Genomic DNA, 16764 nt, shown 5'->3' on the forward strand with positions numbered 1-16764 from the left:
AACGTAACGGGCCGAAAAGGCCTTTTCCACCCGATAAACGCTGCGCGTTGACTTGGTTTAGAGGAGTTACACACTGTTGGTGAGGCAGGAGACTGAGGGAAGGAGACGGAGGGCAGGAGACGGAGGGAAGGAGACATCGCGTGGCCTTAAGACACCAGCGCAGCTCGTCCCTCGTCCAGCTGCTCTCTGCAACATCTGCACGAGGGAGCAGGATTGATGTTCGGCTTGGCGTCGCTGGGCGTGAGGACGCTGATCGGGACGTCCTGAAGGACTCGTGTTGCTCGTGAGGACGTGGAGGTGTGAGGACGTGTTTCCATCAGCATTTATTCTCCACGCTGCAACTCTTTACTTTATCCCCATGTATTGTTCACAGGTGAATTATGTTCATGTTGATTTACTGCTTTTCCCTTTTATTCGAGGAAAATTCAAATGTCCTTTTAATGTCATTTAACGTTTGTTTGAACATATTGTTTAATTTTCTTTTTTAAATGTATGTAATTATTTTTCCACAGTGTGACAGAAAATAAAAAGACAACAGCAGGAAATGTTCCTTTATTTGTCATTTATTTATCATCTGGAAACAAAAGAGTCAGATTTCGTATTTTCAGACTATTTGTGTTTCATCTCTGGAGTTTGATCCGTATTATTTATTCAGATCAAACGCTTCTGAGCCGAGGTGGAAAGTGTGTGTCTGTGTTTTGTCTGTGTTGTTTCTGTGTGGCTGTGTTCTGTGTATGTTGTGTGTGTGTTGTGCGTGTGTTGTGTGTCTGTGGATCGTGACATTTAAAACTTGTGTCTTTTTCTCTTCTTCTTTGTCTCTTTTCCTGTCACTCTTTTTAATGTGAAATATTGTCCCGATGTCCTCTGGACGTCTTTCCTTCCTGCCGTCCTCGGTTCTCCTCGAGTCTCTTTGTTACATTACATTACAGGTCATTTAGCAGACGCTTTTATCCAAAGCAACTTACATTACACTTTAAACCCATGGCTTTTTCACATTTTTGCCCGGGGAGCAATTAGGGGTTTGGTGTCTTGCTCCGGGACACTTCGACATGGAACATGGGGCAGCCTGGAATCAAACCAACAACCTTGTGCTTCATAGCACACCTTCTCTAACCCCTGCGCCACGACGACCCAGTTCTTTCGACTCTTTGTTCTTTCCTCAAATCATCCCGTCCATCCTTCTCTCTCGTTAACACTGTTTCCTTTCCTCTTTGCCTCCTTCTCCTCTCCTCTCCTCCCTCACTTATCTTCTCCTCTTCTTTCCTTTCCTCAGTCCATCCTCTCTCCTGTCCTCTCCTCCTCTCTCCTCAGTCCATCACCTTTCCTGAGTCCTCCACACATCTTCTCCTCTCCTCATGTCTTCTCCTCAGCCATGCAGTCACTTTTCCTCCTCTACTTCTTCTCTCCTCTCCTGTTTTGCCTCCTATCTCCTACCACCTCCCTTCCTCTCCTCTCCATCTCTCTCTCCCTCTTCTGTGTCCTCCTTTCAAAATGTATCCTCTCCTCCCCTCCTACATCCTTTACAGTCGTCTATTTCCTCTTTCCTCACCTCTCTCACCCTTTGTCACCTTTTTTCTCCCCCATTCCAGCAGTTCTCGTGTCCATTTCTTCTGTTTTATTGGTTGCATTTGATTCTTTTGTTCCCTCGTTTCCTTCTTGACGTCTCCTCACCGCTCCGCTCTTTTTTCCTCCTGTCCTCAAATTCACGCATCGCTTCCAATTCACCTTTTCATTCTTCAGACCTTCCCCCTCTCTGCAACCATCTTACTCATCTTTGTCTCATTTCTCCTCACCGTTGACCTCCTCAGTCCTTCTCTCCTCTAAAGGACAGGGGGAGAAAATGAGGACAAAGCCAAAAAGAAATAAGAGACATCTGGAAAAGAAAGAGCAGGACAGAAGACAGTCTCTCGTCTTTACTCAGTGTGTAACAGTGATCATCTTCTCCTCTTTCCTTCTGCTCTCATTGAGGAATAATGTCTGGAACAACCTTCATCACTGCACTCCAGACTCAAGGGAGAAGCCCCCCCACCACCACCACCACCACCACCACCTCCACCTCTTTCTCCACCACCAATCACCTCCATCTCATCCCCTTGTTCACATGTGAAGTCGTTCTGTGGATTATGGCTCCTCTCATTTCTTGGCACTGAGATGTATTATCATATTAGTGGAGGATGACGTAATGCGTCTCAGGACATTTGTCCTTCACACACACTCTGTCCCTCCGCAGATGACGTCACTGGCTTTGTGTCGTAAAGGGGTTTTTTCACGTTTGATAACGTCGCCATCTGGTGGCGGTAGAGCGGTATTGATGAATTAACGGGAAGAAAAGGAGTAAATAGGGTGGAGCGATGATTCCTGATGGAGTCCTGATGGATGTCCTTGGCTGTAGCTGTAGTCACGTGGTCTGTGGGGTCAGAGACGCAACGATGGAGCCACACAGTTCAGGTACGACTTGATTACTAATCAGGGGCCCACCGAGATGTTTGGGAGCTCGTTGCCAATGACGCGATTGTTGGAGGAAAGTCATCCATTGTTTTAGATCAATAATGTAAAACTTTTGACTATATTAAGAATTATATTATTAATAATATATCATTTATAATGTAACCTTGATCCTACATGGATTCAGCTGCATGTCCGGTTTCCTCAAATTAAAATATAATCACAAAACTAAAAAGTTGAATATTTGAAGAAATTAAGATCAATCCCTTCGACCCGACAACAGAACAAAGGACAAAAAATGTTTTATGACTTACTATAGTATGACTTTTATGATTTATTACATCATGCTATACTATGGAATATTTCAATATTCATGTCAAAATATGCATCTGGGGGTTAATTGTATGTGTGAATGTTTGTGTCTGTGTGTCAGAGACTCTTCCTCCTCATACGTCCTCCTTAACGTCTCTGAACAGACTGCAACAAACATCAAGTTTGGCAACCAGCTTTTTATTTATTTAGCTCTTTTAAATGTTGCTTCTAGCTGCAGTTTATTGCACATATTAAGACTAACCTTGAGGTAGTTGGTCCTCTCGTGCAGAACTGTGGACCGAACACCATTTACAAAAAAAAGAAAGACAGAAGAGAAAGAAAAAGTCACGTCTGAACAGTGTGACCACTTTTGTTTTGTATGTGATGCAAAAAGTTGTGTGTCGTGTGTTGTAATGTTTCCAGTGTGAAGTGTTAGTTTGTGACCTGATGAATCTATTGTGAAGAACTGGCTTAAGAAGCATTTACAGAGGAATAAATCTACCATGCGTGTGTTCACTGTGGTGTGTTCCTGGTGAAGATGGTGGTGTTCTCTGTGGGTCTGATCATCATGGTGTCTGCCGTCATCACTGTTCACCTCGTGGACTTCAAGAAGCACCAACAAAGAAATGGATGTCAAACACGTCACGCTGCCCGGGAGGAAAGCTCCCACTTAAAGGTCACCTTCTAAACCCGTGATGATGTTCCACTGACTCACAGCTGGTGGCAGCAACACACCAGGAGAAGAAAAGAGGAAGACGAGCGCAGAGCAGCAAACATGGACGCAAACTATTTAGGATTTAAAGGATTTATAAATTCAGCTTTGCAGATATTTCCTGGTGAAGGAAAGACATTAAAAACGTGACTCAAAGATGCATTTTGGCAAGAAAAAACTTCATGGTAACATTTTTACAAGAAAGCAATAATCCATTGATTACACACAATATATCACACACACAAGACCATGTCAATGTGTTTTTGGTGAATGTCATCTTGAATGTATAATCAAGACCAACTATATGTAAGCGAATAACCTTAAATATACCGTATAATACTGCATACGGTTCAATTTACAATGATTAAATACACATTGCCTATTTATCTGCATGCATGTACGGTATTTATTGAACATAATTCTGTTCAGCAGGTTTTTTGTTTTTAAAGACACTTGATAGGCTGATGAAAAACATACCATGCAAAAAAAAAATCGTTTCACATATTTGTCACAGTTGAAGCTTCCTGCAGGACAACAACATTTTTATTACTTTTTCTAAGTTGACCCTCAATATAAAAGATGTAATTAAAATATCTCCAAATGTGATGCTAAAAAAAGCTGCTTGTGTGTGATGCTTAGTAACATTTAATCATTGATTTTTAATCTCTCCAATGACACGTTTGTGTGGAGGAGAATCTTTCAGCATTAAAGCAGATCACATGAAATAAAACATAGAAAGCTTCAATAACGCTGCAAACTACCAGCAGAATTTGGGGATTTGGGAAAACCTTCCTCTTTAATCGTCAATCTTCTCCACCAATTCGTAGCCGGTCTACGGATCAGTCGGTTCAGCGGCAGACGGCACGGAGCTGTAGGAGGGACCTGAAGCTTCTGCTGGGCTCATGTTCTTCTGTGGTGGTGATATCTCATTCAGAGCTCCTAAGCACTGCAGGATAAATCACATACGTAAGAAAAGGTTACTTGCTACTTCTTTGTAATGGAGCTATTTTCCACGTGGGGAATCATCTCCTGATGATTAACAGTCACTGATTTAATTACTTCTGTCTCTCTGTGTTAAAAATAATGAGTCTGTTTTTTCTAAAATGCATTAAACTGCTACAAAACACATATACGGTCTCTTTTCACAAAGAGTTCAGATGAATCTCTCGGGGTAGAAAGCACATCACACTGCAGCATGAGCCATAAATAAAGCAGCTAGAACTTTAACACCATGTAGAGTTGGTTCCTCTTTCACACTGTAAATGATACTTGTTCTGTGTCTCTGGACTTGTTCTCTGTGTAAAAGGAGCTTTTTAAAACAAGTAAGAAGCAGAAAACCATCGGCTCAGGAGGAAAGTGGCTAACTGGTGTGAGCCAACACGTGGAAGCAAAGGAGGGTCACGTGACCACGTAGTGGACGTCATGTGACTACCAACATGTGGCCTCATTTAAATCACATTGTTTCAGTATTTCAGACACCAGCGTGGGATTTGATCTCCGCACAACGAGTTTTTAAGGTTTTGACATGTTGCTGTTGGGCGAAGTGGGAAAATGTGGATGACGGACTGAGACACAAACAAACAACACGTGCACAGCAGGAAGAAACACGGCTGAAGAGGACTAATGGCCACAAGAGACCCGGTTTGGAACCACGGACCATCAGGTTCCTCCCAGCGGATCTGAGCACAAGCAGCAGGTGTGTGCACGTAGCAAGAGTGTGCACGTAGCAGGAGTGTGCACGTAGCAGGTGTGTGCACGTAGCAGCACGAAGCCACCTGGAAAACCTGGAAACAACCTTGGCACAAGGTTTGGATTCTTATACATTTCTTAAATTTGTTTAAAACAAACACGTAATGCTTACCTTAGCAATTTCCCCTTTTTCATATCTCCGTATTAAACCTGCAGGTCAGTGATGGAAGAAGAACAAACAGCCCTTTAAAGATCTGAACTGTTGTACATTTACTTTACTTGAGCTGCAGATAAAGTGACTCCATCTTTTGGGTGGTGTCTAATTTACTCCATCCTCAAACAGAAGCACATGTTGACGTGTTGGATTTGATGTGTTGGGATGTTTGTATCAAAACAGCAAATCATGACAATCCCAGTGAGATAAAAAGCACCTTTTGGTAAAATATCACATGTATATTTTAACAGACGTGTTTCCTGATCTGATGCAGTAAAAGACGTCCTGTGTTGTACAGATTGTTCAGCGCTCGGAGGCAAACTGTGATTTGTGATATTGGGCTATTTAACCAAACAGGTGGGTACATAGTTATGGAGGACTTGGAGACATTGAGTTTCTATGTAGAGGAAACAAAGAGGATTTTACAGATGTTGAGATTATTTGTTGGAACGTTTACTTGGACTTACCGTTTAATCTCTTTTGATCAATACAAAGCCAGACGATTAGAACCACAACTATGACGAGAACGACAACGAGAACGCAAACAGCAATCACCCAGCCAGGGGGAGGGGGAGGATCTGTAAAACAGAACAAGAACCAGATCAGAAGAGTCTTCCTGGTTTAAATGACGCAGCACAGCTGAGAATGTGTCACATGTTCACAGCCTGATGTGCTTCTGACGGACTGAAGTTTGGATTGTGAAAACATCTTTAACGTGATCTATAGTAAGAAATCATTTAATTCCTCCAATTAAAGCAGAAATTAGTGATGACATTTATAGTCATTAATGGTTGAAACTATAAAGCCTAGTTTATGCTTCTGCGTTTTCAGAGCGACGCTAGACCCCCTCGCGTGTCCCTTGCGTGTCTTTTCACACCTCCTTGCGTCCTTGCGTGTGTCGACCCATTTTTCTACGCTTGCGTCGAAAGCGACGCAGCCTCCCGCAGCGCACCAGGCTGCGATTGGTCCGCTAACTACGTCCTTTAAGGAGTCTCACATTTCCGCTTTCATAGCACAACACCAACATTATTAAAACGAAGAATGTTTACGAGAGAAACGGATCAGATTGAAGAACTTTTGAGGGAAGAAACGTGTAAATATGGCCGCTTATACAAGCCGTCATTGGCGGGTTGTAGAAGCGGGTTGGATTCACGGAGGGAGATCACTGAGAGGAACAAAGTTGTGGAGGAAAATACGGGACAAATGTGTCCGCGATGAAAAGCAGCAGTGTGGATGCACGGGGCAATAAAGTCTATGATAAATAAATAAACAGATAAATAAATAGACGTGACTCTCTAGGTCGTCTTCAACAAAACCACATTACTCCACCTGTTGTTCTGGCGGTGAATCGCTCTGCAACACACGCAGGACTTTTAGATCAAGCGTTCATGAATTGAAACGAGTGCGTCGACGCAACGACGCAGAAGAATGCGCCGGCCTTAAGGTGTGTTTTGTTAAAGGGGCAGAGGGGTCATTATTATCATGAAGTCGTCTCCTCTTTCAGTCTTACCAGTACTTGGGTAGCAAAGTTGTTCAGCAGGAATCAAGTCCTGGGTCCTGTGAACCTGGTTGCTATGGTTACAGATGATCACGTTGTTCAACAGGTAGACCTGGAGAGAAGCCCCAGAGGTCGTGACCTGTGATCGCTCTCCTCCCTCCTGACTGCAGACCCGGTCGACACATCTGAAAGTGCTGCTGCTGATGTGAGCGTGAGTCCTGCAGGTCACATGGAGGTCACATGACTCTGAGCTGCTGGAGTCCACTCGGCCCACGATCAGTTCAACTGGAGACACTGGTCCTGAGGGGGGGGGAGGTTTCTGTGAAGAGTTTATGAAACATGGCGGCAGAAACTATCAGTGAAATGTTTACAGACTCACCTTGAACTGTGACCTTGTATTCAGATACTAGTTTGTCTCCTGCATCTGTTCCTGCTACAGCAGAATAAACTCCACTGTCGACCTCTTGTACATTCTTCAATATCACAGAGAATTTTTCAAACTCAACCCTTCCAGTGAAACTGCCATAGACTTCTGATTTTGTACTTTGAACAATTCTTAATAAAGTGACTGTTTTATTGATTTTCCAGTCAACATATGAAACCCCCTCAGGAGGATCAGCATGAAGCTTGAGGAGCAGATCACGTCCCTTCAGCACAAACACAGGAGTCACAATGGTTCCTGTAAAAACAGTAGACACATGATACAATAAACATCACACACAATATGTGACGAATCATTCACTGCTGAATGTTCCTCCATCACTACACTTTATTTATTACACATTGAACCAGCGGTTCACCTTCAGCTCATCACTGCTTAACATGAAGTGACAGAAGTCTCTTCAAATGTCTCACGTTGTCTCTTCCTGAGGACACAGAGAAGCTTAACAGCAGAAACTAAACCCACTGAGAGCAAGTTGCTGCTGAAAGTTCTTCTTCTTGATGTGACAAAGTATTTCCATTCTGTCTCTTTGTCCTCTGTCCCTCCGTCTCACCACACTAATGTCCCCCAGCATCAGCTACACTGAACATGGACGAATTTAGAAAATAAGACGTCCACAGACTGAACGCTGAAGGAGTCAAACTCTGAGAGGAGTAAAGGTCAACATTTGTCTTGGAGGGAAAGAAGCGTTCAGCCCGTTTCAACAAGTGGTGAGAAAGTGTCTAAAAGCACCTGAATGTTTCCTCTGAATCACACACGTCTTCTGTTGGAACACTCAGAATATTCACTGAATACAACGTGGAGATTACAGAAGATTTTTAAATGAAAATAGTAAACTAATACTGAGACTATTTCCTGCCTCTGAGCTCAGTACAAGAAGAACAACACGAATCCTGATTAACCACAAAGAAACACAGAAAGATTCAAAAATACATTTTTAACCCAACTTCTATTGTAGAAATAGTGCTGCGGTATAAAAGCTTTGACCCAAAATATATAAATCAAGTTCTCACCTTGTGCTTCACATAATGTGAGCAGAGAAGCAAAGAGAAGAACGACGCACGACCTCATTGTGCAGAATGGAAGCTGGACGATGAAACCAGGAAGTGAAGAAAGTTTCACTTCCTGTTTCTCCGGTTTGACTCACGAGGAAACAAAAAAACACAAAAGTAAAGAGTGAAAGAAAAGAGTTTTTATGGATCCAGATCCGCTTGAGGACGCTTCTCTGGCGGATTGTGCGTTGCGGATGAAGGGTGGAGGTGAACTAAAGGGTGGAGGTGAACTAAAGGGTGGGGTCGCTTCTCTCGGAGGGTAAATGGAGGCGAGCTGGGTGGAACCAGCTGGACTAGTTGGTTCAGATCAGATAACGAGAATAGAAGCAACGACTCGTGAAGAGAAATAGAAACACGAGTTTCTCTCAATCCGCTGTGCGACAAAATGCGATAAGAAGCTGAAGGTGGAGGCCAGAGGAAGGTGGTGCTGAGTAGTGTTGTTACCTCCCACCCTCCTGCTTCGAAGCTTGTGTCGAAATATGAACCAGTGCAGGGCGAAGCAATTGTATCGGTGCTCGGTTCGTTCGCTGCTGATCACGTGATCAGTGACGTCCGAAGCTTCGCTCCGGCTCATTGACGTCATCAGTGACGTCCGAAGCTTCGTTCCGGCGCACAGTCACGTGACAGCTTCGAATTGATTCAAATGGGCGCGAAACAGGGTCGGGGCTTGTCTGTTGGATACAGTCAAAGTCAGTGTTGTTGTAGTAGTAGTAGTAGCAAATTTACAATGGAACCTGTGGCAAAGAGGTCGCTCCGAGATGTGGGAGCACTTCAATTTGATTTCCTCTAACAAGGTTTGTAATAGGCAGACAAAGTCTGTCATTTGTATTGTGTAATTATGGATGTTTATTTTTATTGTGGAGACCACCAGATATTTGGCTGAATCAAACATTCCTCGGAGTGAAGACCCGCTAAAATATTGGATCAAACACAAACATGTGTACCCACATCTATTTGTATTAGCACGTAATCTCTTGAGCATTCCTGCCTCATCGTGTCGTGTAAGCGCCTTTTTTGTAAGGCAGGGGAAATAGTATCTAAGAAACCGACTCAACCCCAATTCTGTGGAGAAAATTGTGTTTCTCAATAAAAATCAATAATAACTTCATGCCCCATCCCATGTGTCCTATCGCCCGAAGTTGGCTGGGATGGACTCCAGCCCCCCCGCGACCCTGAGTGCAGGATAAGCGGTTTGACAATGGATGGATGGATGGATCCCATGTGTCCACAAGCACCTCAATATCCTGTCATAAGAAACCTGCCCAAAAGCACAATTACTGCCCCACTGACCTTTCCTCTGCAAATCACTTCCCACATTCAAACAATTCACATAAGTCCCTATGACTGCCATGAACTGCACATGCAGTAGGAAGCACTTGCTGATATTTTAAATTATATTGCTTACATGTCATATATATATATATATATATTATATATATATAAAATATATAAAATATATATATATATTATATATATATAAAATATATAAAATATATATATATATATATATATATATATATATATATATATATAATCGTCTATTATATATATTATATGTCTTCTATTAATTATTCTGCTAGTATGATCACAAACATACATGCACAAAGGTGCAGAAAGATATAGATAAGTGTTTGTTAAACTTCTTTCCAATGTACAGAGAATTGAAATACACAAACAAGGACACAATTCAAACCTGAAAAACAATAGTTTTATTCATATAGAAATCCATGTATTTATTAGATGATTTATTGGTTCAACTTTTCATAATCATGTTCAACCCACAGAGACTGGGCCAAAATATACTGGTGGGCCATTCGATACATTTGCACTACAAGTTTTCAACAGCAGAGGTCATCATAGAGTTTGCGATGCATTGAATGAATGAACCTTTTTCCGATACAATTGGCTGGAAAGCTTCACTGGTTCAGAAAGCTTCACTTTGCCATCACTAGTGCTGAGCCAAAGCACCGAAGCTGGTGGAGGATTATTTGAAGGAAAACGAGCAGAAAGTTCAAAACTAAGACATAAAGAAGAAAAACATCATATCCGACTCAAGAATGTCGCTGGTCTTCTTTGGAGGAATCCAGGAGCGATTTGCACGAAAACGAGTTGAGATCAAAAGTGAACAATGTTGCTACAAAATGTCCGGAGAAGTTACTGGAAACGGGTCGATTCTTCTTCTTCTTCTGCTTCTTCTTCTTCTTCTTCTTCTTCCTCTTCTGCTCATATTTAATGGCGGACTGCAACCAACGTTTAGGTGCATGCCGCCACCTACTGTACTGGAGTGTATAGTCATGTCATTTAAACTCTACTCCACATCCCTGAGTCTTTTAAAAAGGTAATTCGAGCCTTCCTTGTAGTTCTTATTCCTTCTCCTTCTGATTCCAGTATCCCTACCAGATCCACTCTCTCCCTGCCTCCTGAACCTTATATTTAGGCACCTGCCTTTCCACTTCATTCAATTTACAGTTCAGTATTACATGTTCAGCATTTTCTTTAACCCCACAGTTTTCACAGTTCTCACTATTCCTTTTCCCCATTAAAAGCAATGTGCCATCCAGCCCTGTGTGATCCACTCTCAGTCTTGCCGTTGCAATTTCCTCACGCCTGGTATTTTCCATGTAGTTCTTTATGCTGACACTCTTTGGTATATAGTATCTCCCACCTTTCCTGTCTTCCTCGCATCGTTTCTGCCATATTTCAAGACCTTTCCTTTTAACCACTGCTTTACCTTCGTCTTTTCTTGGTGGGATTGTAATTATAATTGCTTTAAGCAGTGCCTCTCTGGTCAGTCTATCTGCCATCTCGTTCCCTTTAACTCCCTCATGTGCTGGTACCCAACAAAACTGAATCTCTATGCCACCCTGATGCAATATAAATAAGCTGTTAAAAAGTTCTATTAGTAGATCTTCTCTTATTGATGTTAATGACTGCATACTTTTGATTACGGCCAAAGAGTCTGTGCACAGCACCACCCTATCAGGTCGAACCTCTTCTACCCACTGTAGTGCAATAATGACTGCTACTATTTCTGCTGTGTACACTGATAACCGGTCAGATAGTCTTTTAGAGATATGGATTTTAAATTCTGGTGTATATATTACATTATATTCCAACTCCCACACATTCCTGTTTATTCTTAGGTCTGTATAAATCTTTAAGTAATTATAGTAACCGTTTCTTATGTAGATGTTTGTTTTGACTCCTATATTTCCTCCATTCTCCATTCCCTTTTCTTTTCCAATATATTAATATCAACCTTTACTTCTGGAAAGAGCCATGGTGGAATTCTACTGACTGGGTTGGCCATGGTGACATTTATGGCTTCCATTTCATATTCCCTCTCTCTCATTTCTCATCCAAACCCGAACCCCTGAAACTTTGTATACTCTCAACATTCCTGTATTGTTTCTTTTGCTGGGTTTTCTTTCCCACTTCCTTTCAATCTAATCCAATACGGCAGCGCTTCCCAAACTCAAGAATGCCCACTTTGAAATCTGAAAATCTTTCGCGGCCCAAACCTTTAATCACAACTCTGATCAACACATAATGATTAAATGACAAGAATTTAACCAAAATCAAACATCCGCGAGCAAAAGTTGGTCTCCGCGAGGTATTTGCTCGCTTGCGAAACGTGAACTTCGTTGCTCGCGAGGAGAATCTCTGCTCGCGCTCGAAGGAGTTTTCTACGCGCTCGCTGTGGTTCTGTTTGACAGGTGGAGACGGTGCGTTCAGGGTCCGATCGATGCCGCGAGGTGCGTCCGCTCCCGCCGCCCCCCTCGCCATCCACGCCTTAAATATTCGGCTGCTTTTAGAATAACTTATGTTCCCCCGTTAAGATGGTTCAGCTACTGTAGAGAAAAGGGCGCCGTCTCTTGCTCTTTAATCTCATTAAATGCTCGGAGAGAACGACAGCTTTGTTTCTCCGACGCGCCCTGAAAGCAGCTCCGTATCTCACGCGCTTGAGCGCCGCTCAGCATCTCGCCGTCGTAGACGAGCTTTGGCGTGTTTGGCAGAGTGTACAACCAGTATGGATCAACCGAGTAACCAATTGATCCATATATATAAGGCGCTCCGGATTATAAGGCACTGTCGTTTTTTGAGAAAATTAAAGTCTTTTAATTGCGCCTTGGAGTGCAGAAAATGCGGTATATTTACTTTAATACCACAAGAGGGCGCCCTGTTTGTTGAACGACAGGCGGACGAGAGCAGCCTTATTGTTTTATTAATCTGTCCGTTTAAATTGTTTGTGCTTCATCAACTAATGTTTCACATACCTAATGTGCCGCATCATGAATATTTTTATATTAATTTCAAACTTTTAAAAATTGAAAATTAAAAAACTATTTACTTATTGTAAATGACCTCTCGCGGCCCAAATTTTGGGAATCGCAGCAATACGCCATCGCCAGTTTCTCTCTTCTTAATTCTAAATCTCTCCAGCTCACTGGGCGGTTTCTTAGATACTGTTTCCCCAGCTTTAGAAAAAAGGCGCTCACGCGACACGATGAGGCAGGAATGCTCATAAGATTACGTGCTAATACAAATAGATGTGGGTACACATGTTTGTGTTTGACCCAATATTTTAGCGGGTCTTCACTCCGTGGAATGTTTGATTCAGCCAAATATCGGGTGGTCTCCACAATAAAAATAAACACCCATAATTCCACAATACAAATGACACTTTGCCTGCCTATTGCCAACCGTGCTAGAGGAAATCAAATTGAAGTGCTCCCACATCTCGGAGCGACCTCTCTCTGCCACAGGTTCCATTGTAAATTTGCTCTTCGCTACGACTACAACAACACTGACTTTGACTGTTGTAGGGGCCATTATGTGTTGTTGTTGGCAAAGTATATTTTGTTTGTTAGACTGTATTTATATTGACACTTTGGACACTAGGTGGCGGTGATTAGGTGCACCTGGGTGTACATAAGGGACGTAGGTGACAGGAAGCGAGGGACAGGTAGGGGAGCACCAGACAGTTCTCACCAGACCACGAAGACAGACCACCATCAATAGGAGCACGTTCAACCGGTATGTTCATCTGTTTATACAATTGCCTGCAATAAATTACAAACCTCAACCACAATCATCGCTGGAAAATCTTTTGTGTGTCTGCGTCGAAACATCACTCCCACCTGTGCCTGATGGCAAAGAACAACAAGAAGCCAGCTAAAGGGGCAGCAAACCTAAGATTGCCACTACAAAAGTGAGAACTGCGCTCTATGAGTGAAAATTGAGCCGGTGAAGGTATTGGAGCTGGATAAGGATTGCCAGGGCAGACGCGGCCGGCCCAATCCACGGAAGATTGACGCCACCTGTGCGAGCTGATGGAAGGAGATTGGAAACTCCAAACAACAAGGAGCCACGGAGGAGGTACGTGCAACACTAAGCTTTATTGGAAAAGCTATAGGACCAGAAACCGCAACACTGAATCTCGTTGACTCTCACTACAATATCAGCCGCACGACGCATTCTGCCTTCAGTGCGGTTTACTGGATCACAAACAAATATGTCCTTAGTCAAGTCTGACATTCGGTCACAAGATGGCAATGTTGCATTGGATTCTGAAAAAGGAAAAAGGGTTACTAGACACACTGATAAAGGTTTGGAAATGTTCATTGAAAACTGTCAGAAAGCAAGAAACTTGAAATGTAAGCAAGCTAAGAAGTCAATAGAGTTTCAGAAAGAGCTCATGAAATCAAAAGGGAATGCAAATGAAGTGCAATCTAACTTGGTTACATTAATCAACCTCTGTAATGATGCCAAAAGAAGTCATGGGTCATTGGTGAAGTTACCATTGCCTGAAAATGAACTTGAAAAGCAAAATCACTGGTTTCAACAAAAAATTACAATTTTTGATGGTTTTATACATGATGTAAATGTGTGGTTTTCAGAGGTTGGATGGCATACAACGCATACCATTGCTGAAAATATAATCACAGATGACATTGGACCGGATGACAGTATTTCTAATGTGTCAAAACCCAAATCAAGCCACAAATCAAGTTCTTATCACGTGCATCTTCAACATCCTCTGCTCGCATTAAAGCTCATGCAGAAAAGGCTGCTCTCATGGAACGGATCGCCGCTCTGCAGAAAACGCATGACCTGGAGGCTCAGGAATAACAACTGAAAAGGCAGGAAGAACTGAAAAGGAAGAAAGAACAACTGGAACTAGAGACTGAACTGGCAGCAACCGATGCAAAAATCAATGTATTTGAATCAAGAAATAGCTCAAGAGTGTCAGACGGAATGAACTCTTATTTGGAAAAAGGAACTGTTCAAAGGAAAAGGTCAGTCAAAGAGAATCCACATGCAAACACCTATTTTCCCGATCAAGTGCAACAAAGACTGAATGTGCGGACAGGAACAGCTTTTGCTTTTCCTAGAGCAATATACCAAAGGGTATCCAAAGGATTTAGTCCACAGCTGTCAACATTTGTCTTCGGCTGAGGGCTATAAAAGAGCAAAAGAACTGCTTAAAGAACATTTTGGTAGCGAACATAAGATTGCTACAGCATACATGGACAAAGCGTTTGCCTGGCCAGCGATCAAGCCAGAGGACGTGAAAGCATTGCAAGCGTTTACATTATTCCTGAGGAGTTGTTGCAATGCAATGGAACAGCTCACCTATATGGAGGAGTTGAACGTCGCTTCCAGTATGAAGACCATTCTTCTGAAACTGCCTTACAAGCTCAGAGACAAGTGGAGGAATAGGGCATGTCAGCTCCAGGAACAACATGGACGTCGAGCTAGTTTCTCTGACTTCTTAGACTTCATGGAGAGACAAGTGAAGATCTTGTCGGATCCACTTTTTGGAAACATCCAGGATGCTAAGACAACTACATCCGTCAAAACCTATGTCACAGCAAGAGAGAGGTCGAGACCAAGAGGAAGCAGTTTTGCAACTACTGCAACACCTGTGGAAATGCCAATACAAGAAAAAATGACAAGTGGAATGAAAAATGTATCCGTCACCAACCCTCAAAATTCCTGTTTGTTCTGTGAGAGAGATGGTCACGCGTTGGTGCGGTGTCCACAAATCAGGAAAAAGATGCACAGGGAAAAAATTGACTTCTTAAAGAAAAGGGGAGTCTGTTTTGGCTGTTTGAAGGTAGGACACATGAGCAAAGACTGCGATAGTCATTTGACTTGTGACATCTGCAACAAAAATCATCCTGAAATACTTCACATTGAACAAAGAGACACAGGAAGGAAAACAGAATTGGATGGAAAATCAATTGGGAGCAATGCTGTTCTCTCACCTCATACATGTGGGCATATTGGGGCCGGTGAAGAAGCCTGTCTCTTCTCTATTGTGCCAGTACAAGTAAAGACCCCCAAGGGAGACACTGTGTTGCAGACGTATGCGTTTTTGGACCATGGAAGCTCAGCCACCTTCTGCACAGAAAGCCTGATGAGAAGACTGAATGTAACAGGGCAAAAGACTAGTATTCTTTTACGTACAATGAACCAAGTGAAACCTGTGACTAGTCATCATATCCCAGGTTTAGAGATATCAAGTCTGGACAAAACTGATTTCATATGTATTTACACCAATGCCAATGTATTTACACATAAGATCATGCCTGTTTCCAAGCTCAACATTCCCAGACAAGAAGACCTGATGCAATGGCCTTACTTGAAGGACGTCAAGATTCATAAAATAGATTCTGGCATTGACCTGCTCATAGGCACAAGTGCTTCTAAGGCATTGGAACCTTGGGAGATGGTCAATAGCCAAGCCAATGGACCATACGCTGTGAGGACCCTATTGGGGTGGGTCATATATGGTCCTTTAAGAGGAGACAACAGCAGGGATGAGAATGGCTGCCCTGCTGCTGCTGTCAACCGACTGTTCATCGTGAACTTAGAGGAGCTACTGGTTAAAAAATACAATCACGACTACAATGAAGAAAGCAGCAAGGAAACAGAGGAAATGTCCAGAGAAGAAATAAAATTCCTGGATATCGTGAATCACTCATCAAAAATTACAGATGGTCACTATTGCATAGACTTACCTTTCAAGCAAGAAAATCCCCGCATGCCAAGCAACCGATGCATAGCAGAGCAACGCATCCAAAGCCTGAAACGCAAGTTTGTTAAAAAGGAGATGTTTCGCGAAGAATATACAACTTTTCTCAAAGAAATGGTCAACAACGGCTATGCGGAAAGAATACCAGAGGATCAACGGAATCGTACTGATGGGAAACTCTGGTACATCCCACATCACGGGGTGTATCACCCGAGGAAAGGAACCTTGAGAATGGTCTTTGACTGCGGTGCTGGCTTCAAAGGAACATCGCTCAATGAACAATTGCTACAGGGTCCAGATCTTACCAACTCACTTATAGGAGTACTCCTCAGATTCAGACAAGAGCATGTTGCCCTGAT

General features: G+C 42.7%; 1 protein-coding gene, 2 long non-coding RNA genes and 1 pseudogene across 4 annotated transcripts in view; 3 read left to right on the forward strand and 1 right to left on the reverse strand.

Annotated features, from left to right (window-relative positions):
* LOC144405479 (kin of IRRE-like protein 1) overlaps positions 1 to 545 on the forward strand; it is a 19576-nt pseudogene extending 19031 nt beyond the window's left edge. The window contains exon 16 of the transcript XR_013467091.1: positions 1 to 545. This exon is cut by the window's left edge and continues 3250 nt beyond it. The product of XR_013467091.1 is annotated as a kin of IRRE-like protein 1 (transcript).
* The window catches only part of LOC120815120 (uncharacterized), a 106929-nt gene extending 98354 nt beyond the window's left edge, over positions 1 to 8575 (reverse strand). Inside the window, exons 1-3 of the mRNA XM_078099818.1 lie at positions 8326 to 8575; positions 7250 to 7549; positions 6883 to 7170 (exon numbers count right to left, since the gene is read on the reverse strand). Of these exons, the coding sequence (XP_077955944.1) occupies positions 6883 to 7170; positions 7250 to 7549; positions 8326 to 8383 (646 nt within the window). The 5' untranslated portion in view covers positions 8384 to 8575. The remainder of the gene's footprint in view (positions 1 to 6882; positions 7171 to 7249; positions 7550 to 8325) is intronic.
* Positions 1 to 8691, forward strand: part of LOC144405559 (uncharacterized) — a 61300-nt gene extending 52609 nt beyond the window's left edge. The window contains exon 2 of the long non-coding RNA XR_013467209.1: positions 8572 to 8691. This is a non-coding gene — a long non-coding RNA (uncharacterized LOC144405559). The remainder of the gene's footprint in view (positions 1 to 8571) is intronic.
* On the forward strand, positions 2853 to 6036 carry LOC144405565 (uncharacterized). Its single transcript, XR_013467216.1, has 2 exons — positions 2853 to 5165; positions 5200 to 6036. It is a non-coding gene; the product is annotated as an uncharacterized LOC144405565 (long non-coding RNA).
* Positions 8692 to 16764: the final 8073 nt, after the last annotated feature.

This window comes from Gasterosteus aculeatus, chromosome 3 (genome assembly GCF_964276395.1).
Source record: "Gasterosteus aculeatus chromosome 3, fGasAcu3.hap1.1, whole genome shotgun sequence".
In the NCBI taxonomy this organism is placed as follows: Eukaryota; Metazoa; Chordata; class Actinopteri; order Perciformes; family Gasterosteidae; genus Gasterosteus; species Gasterosteus aculeatus.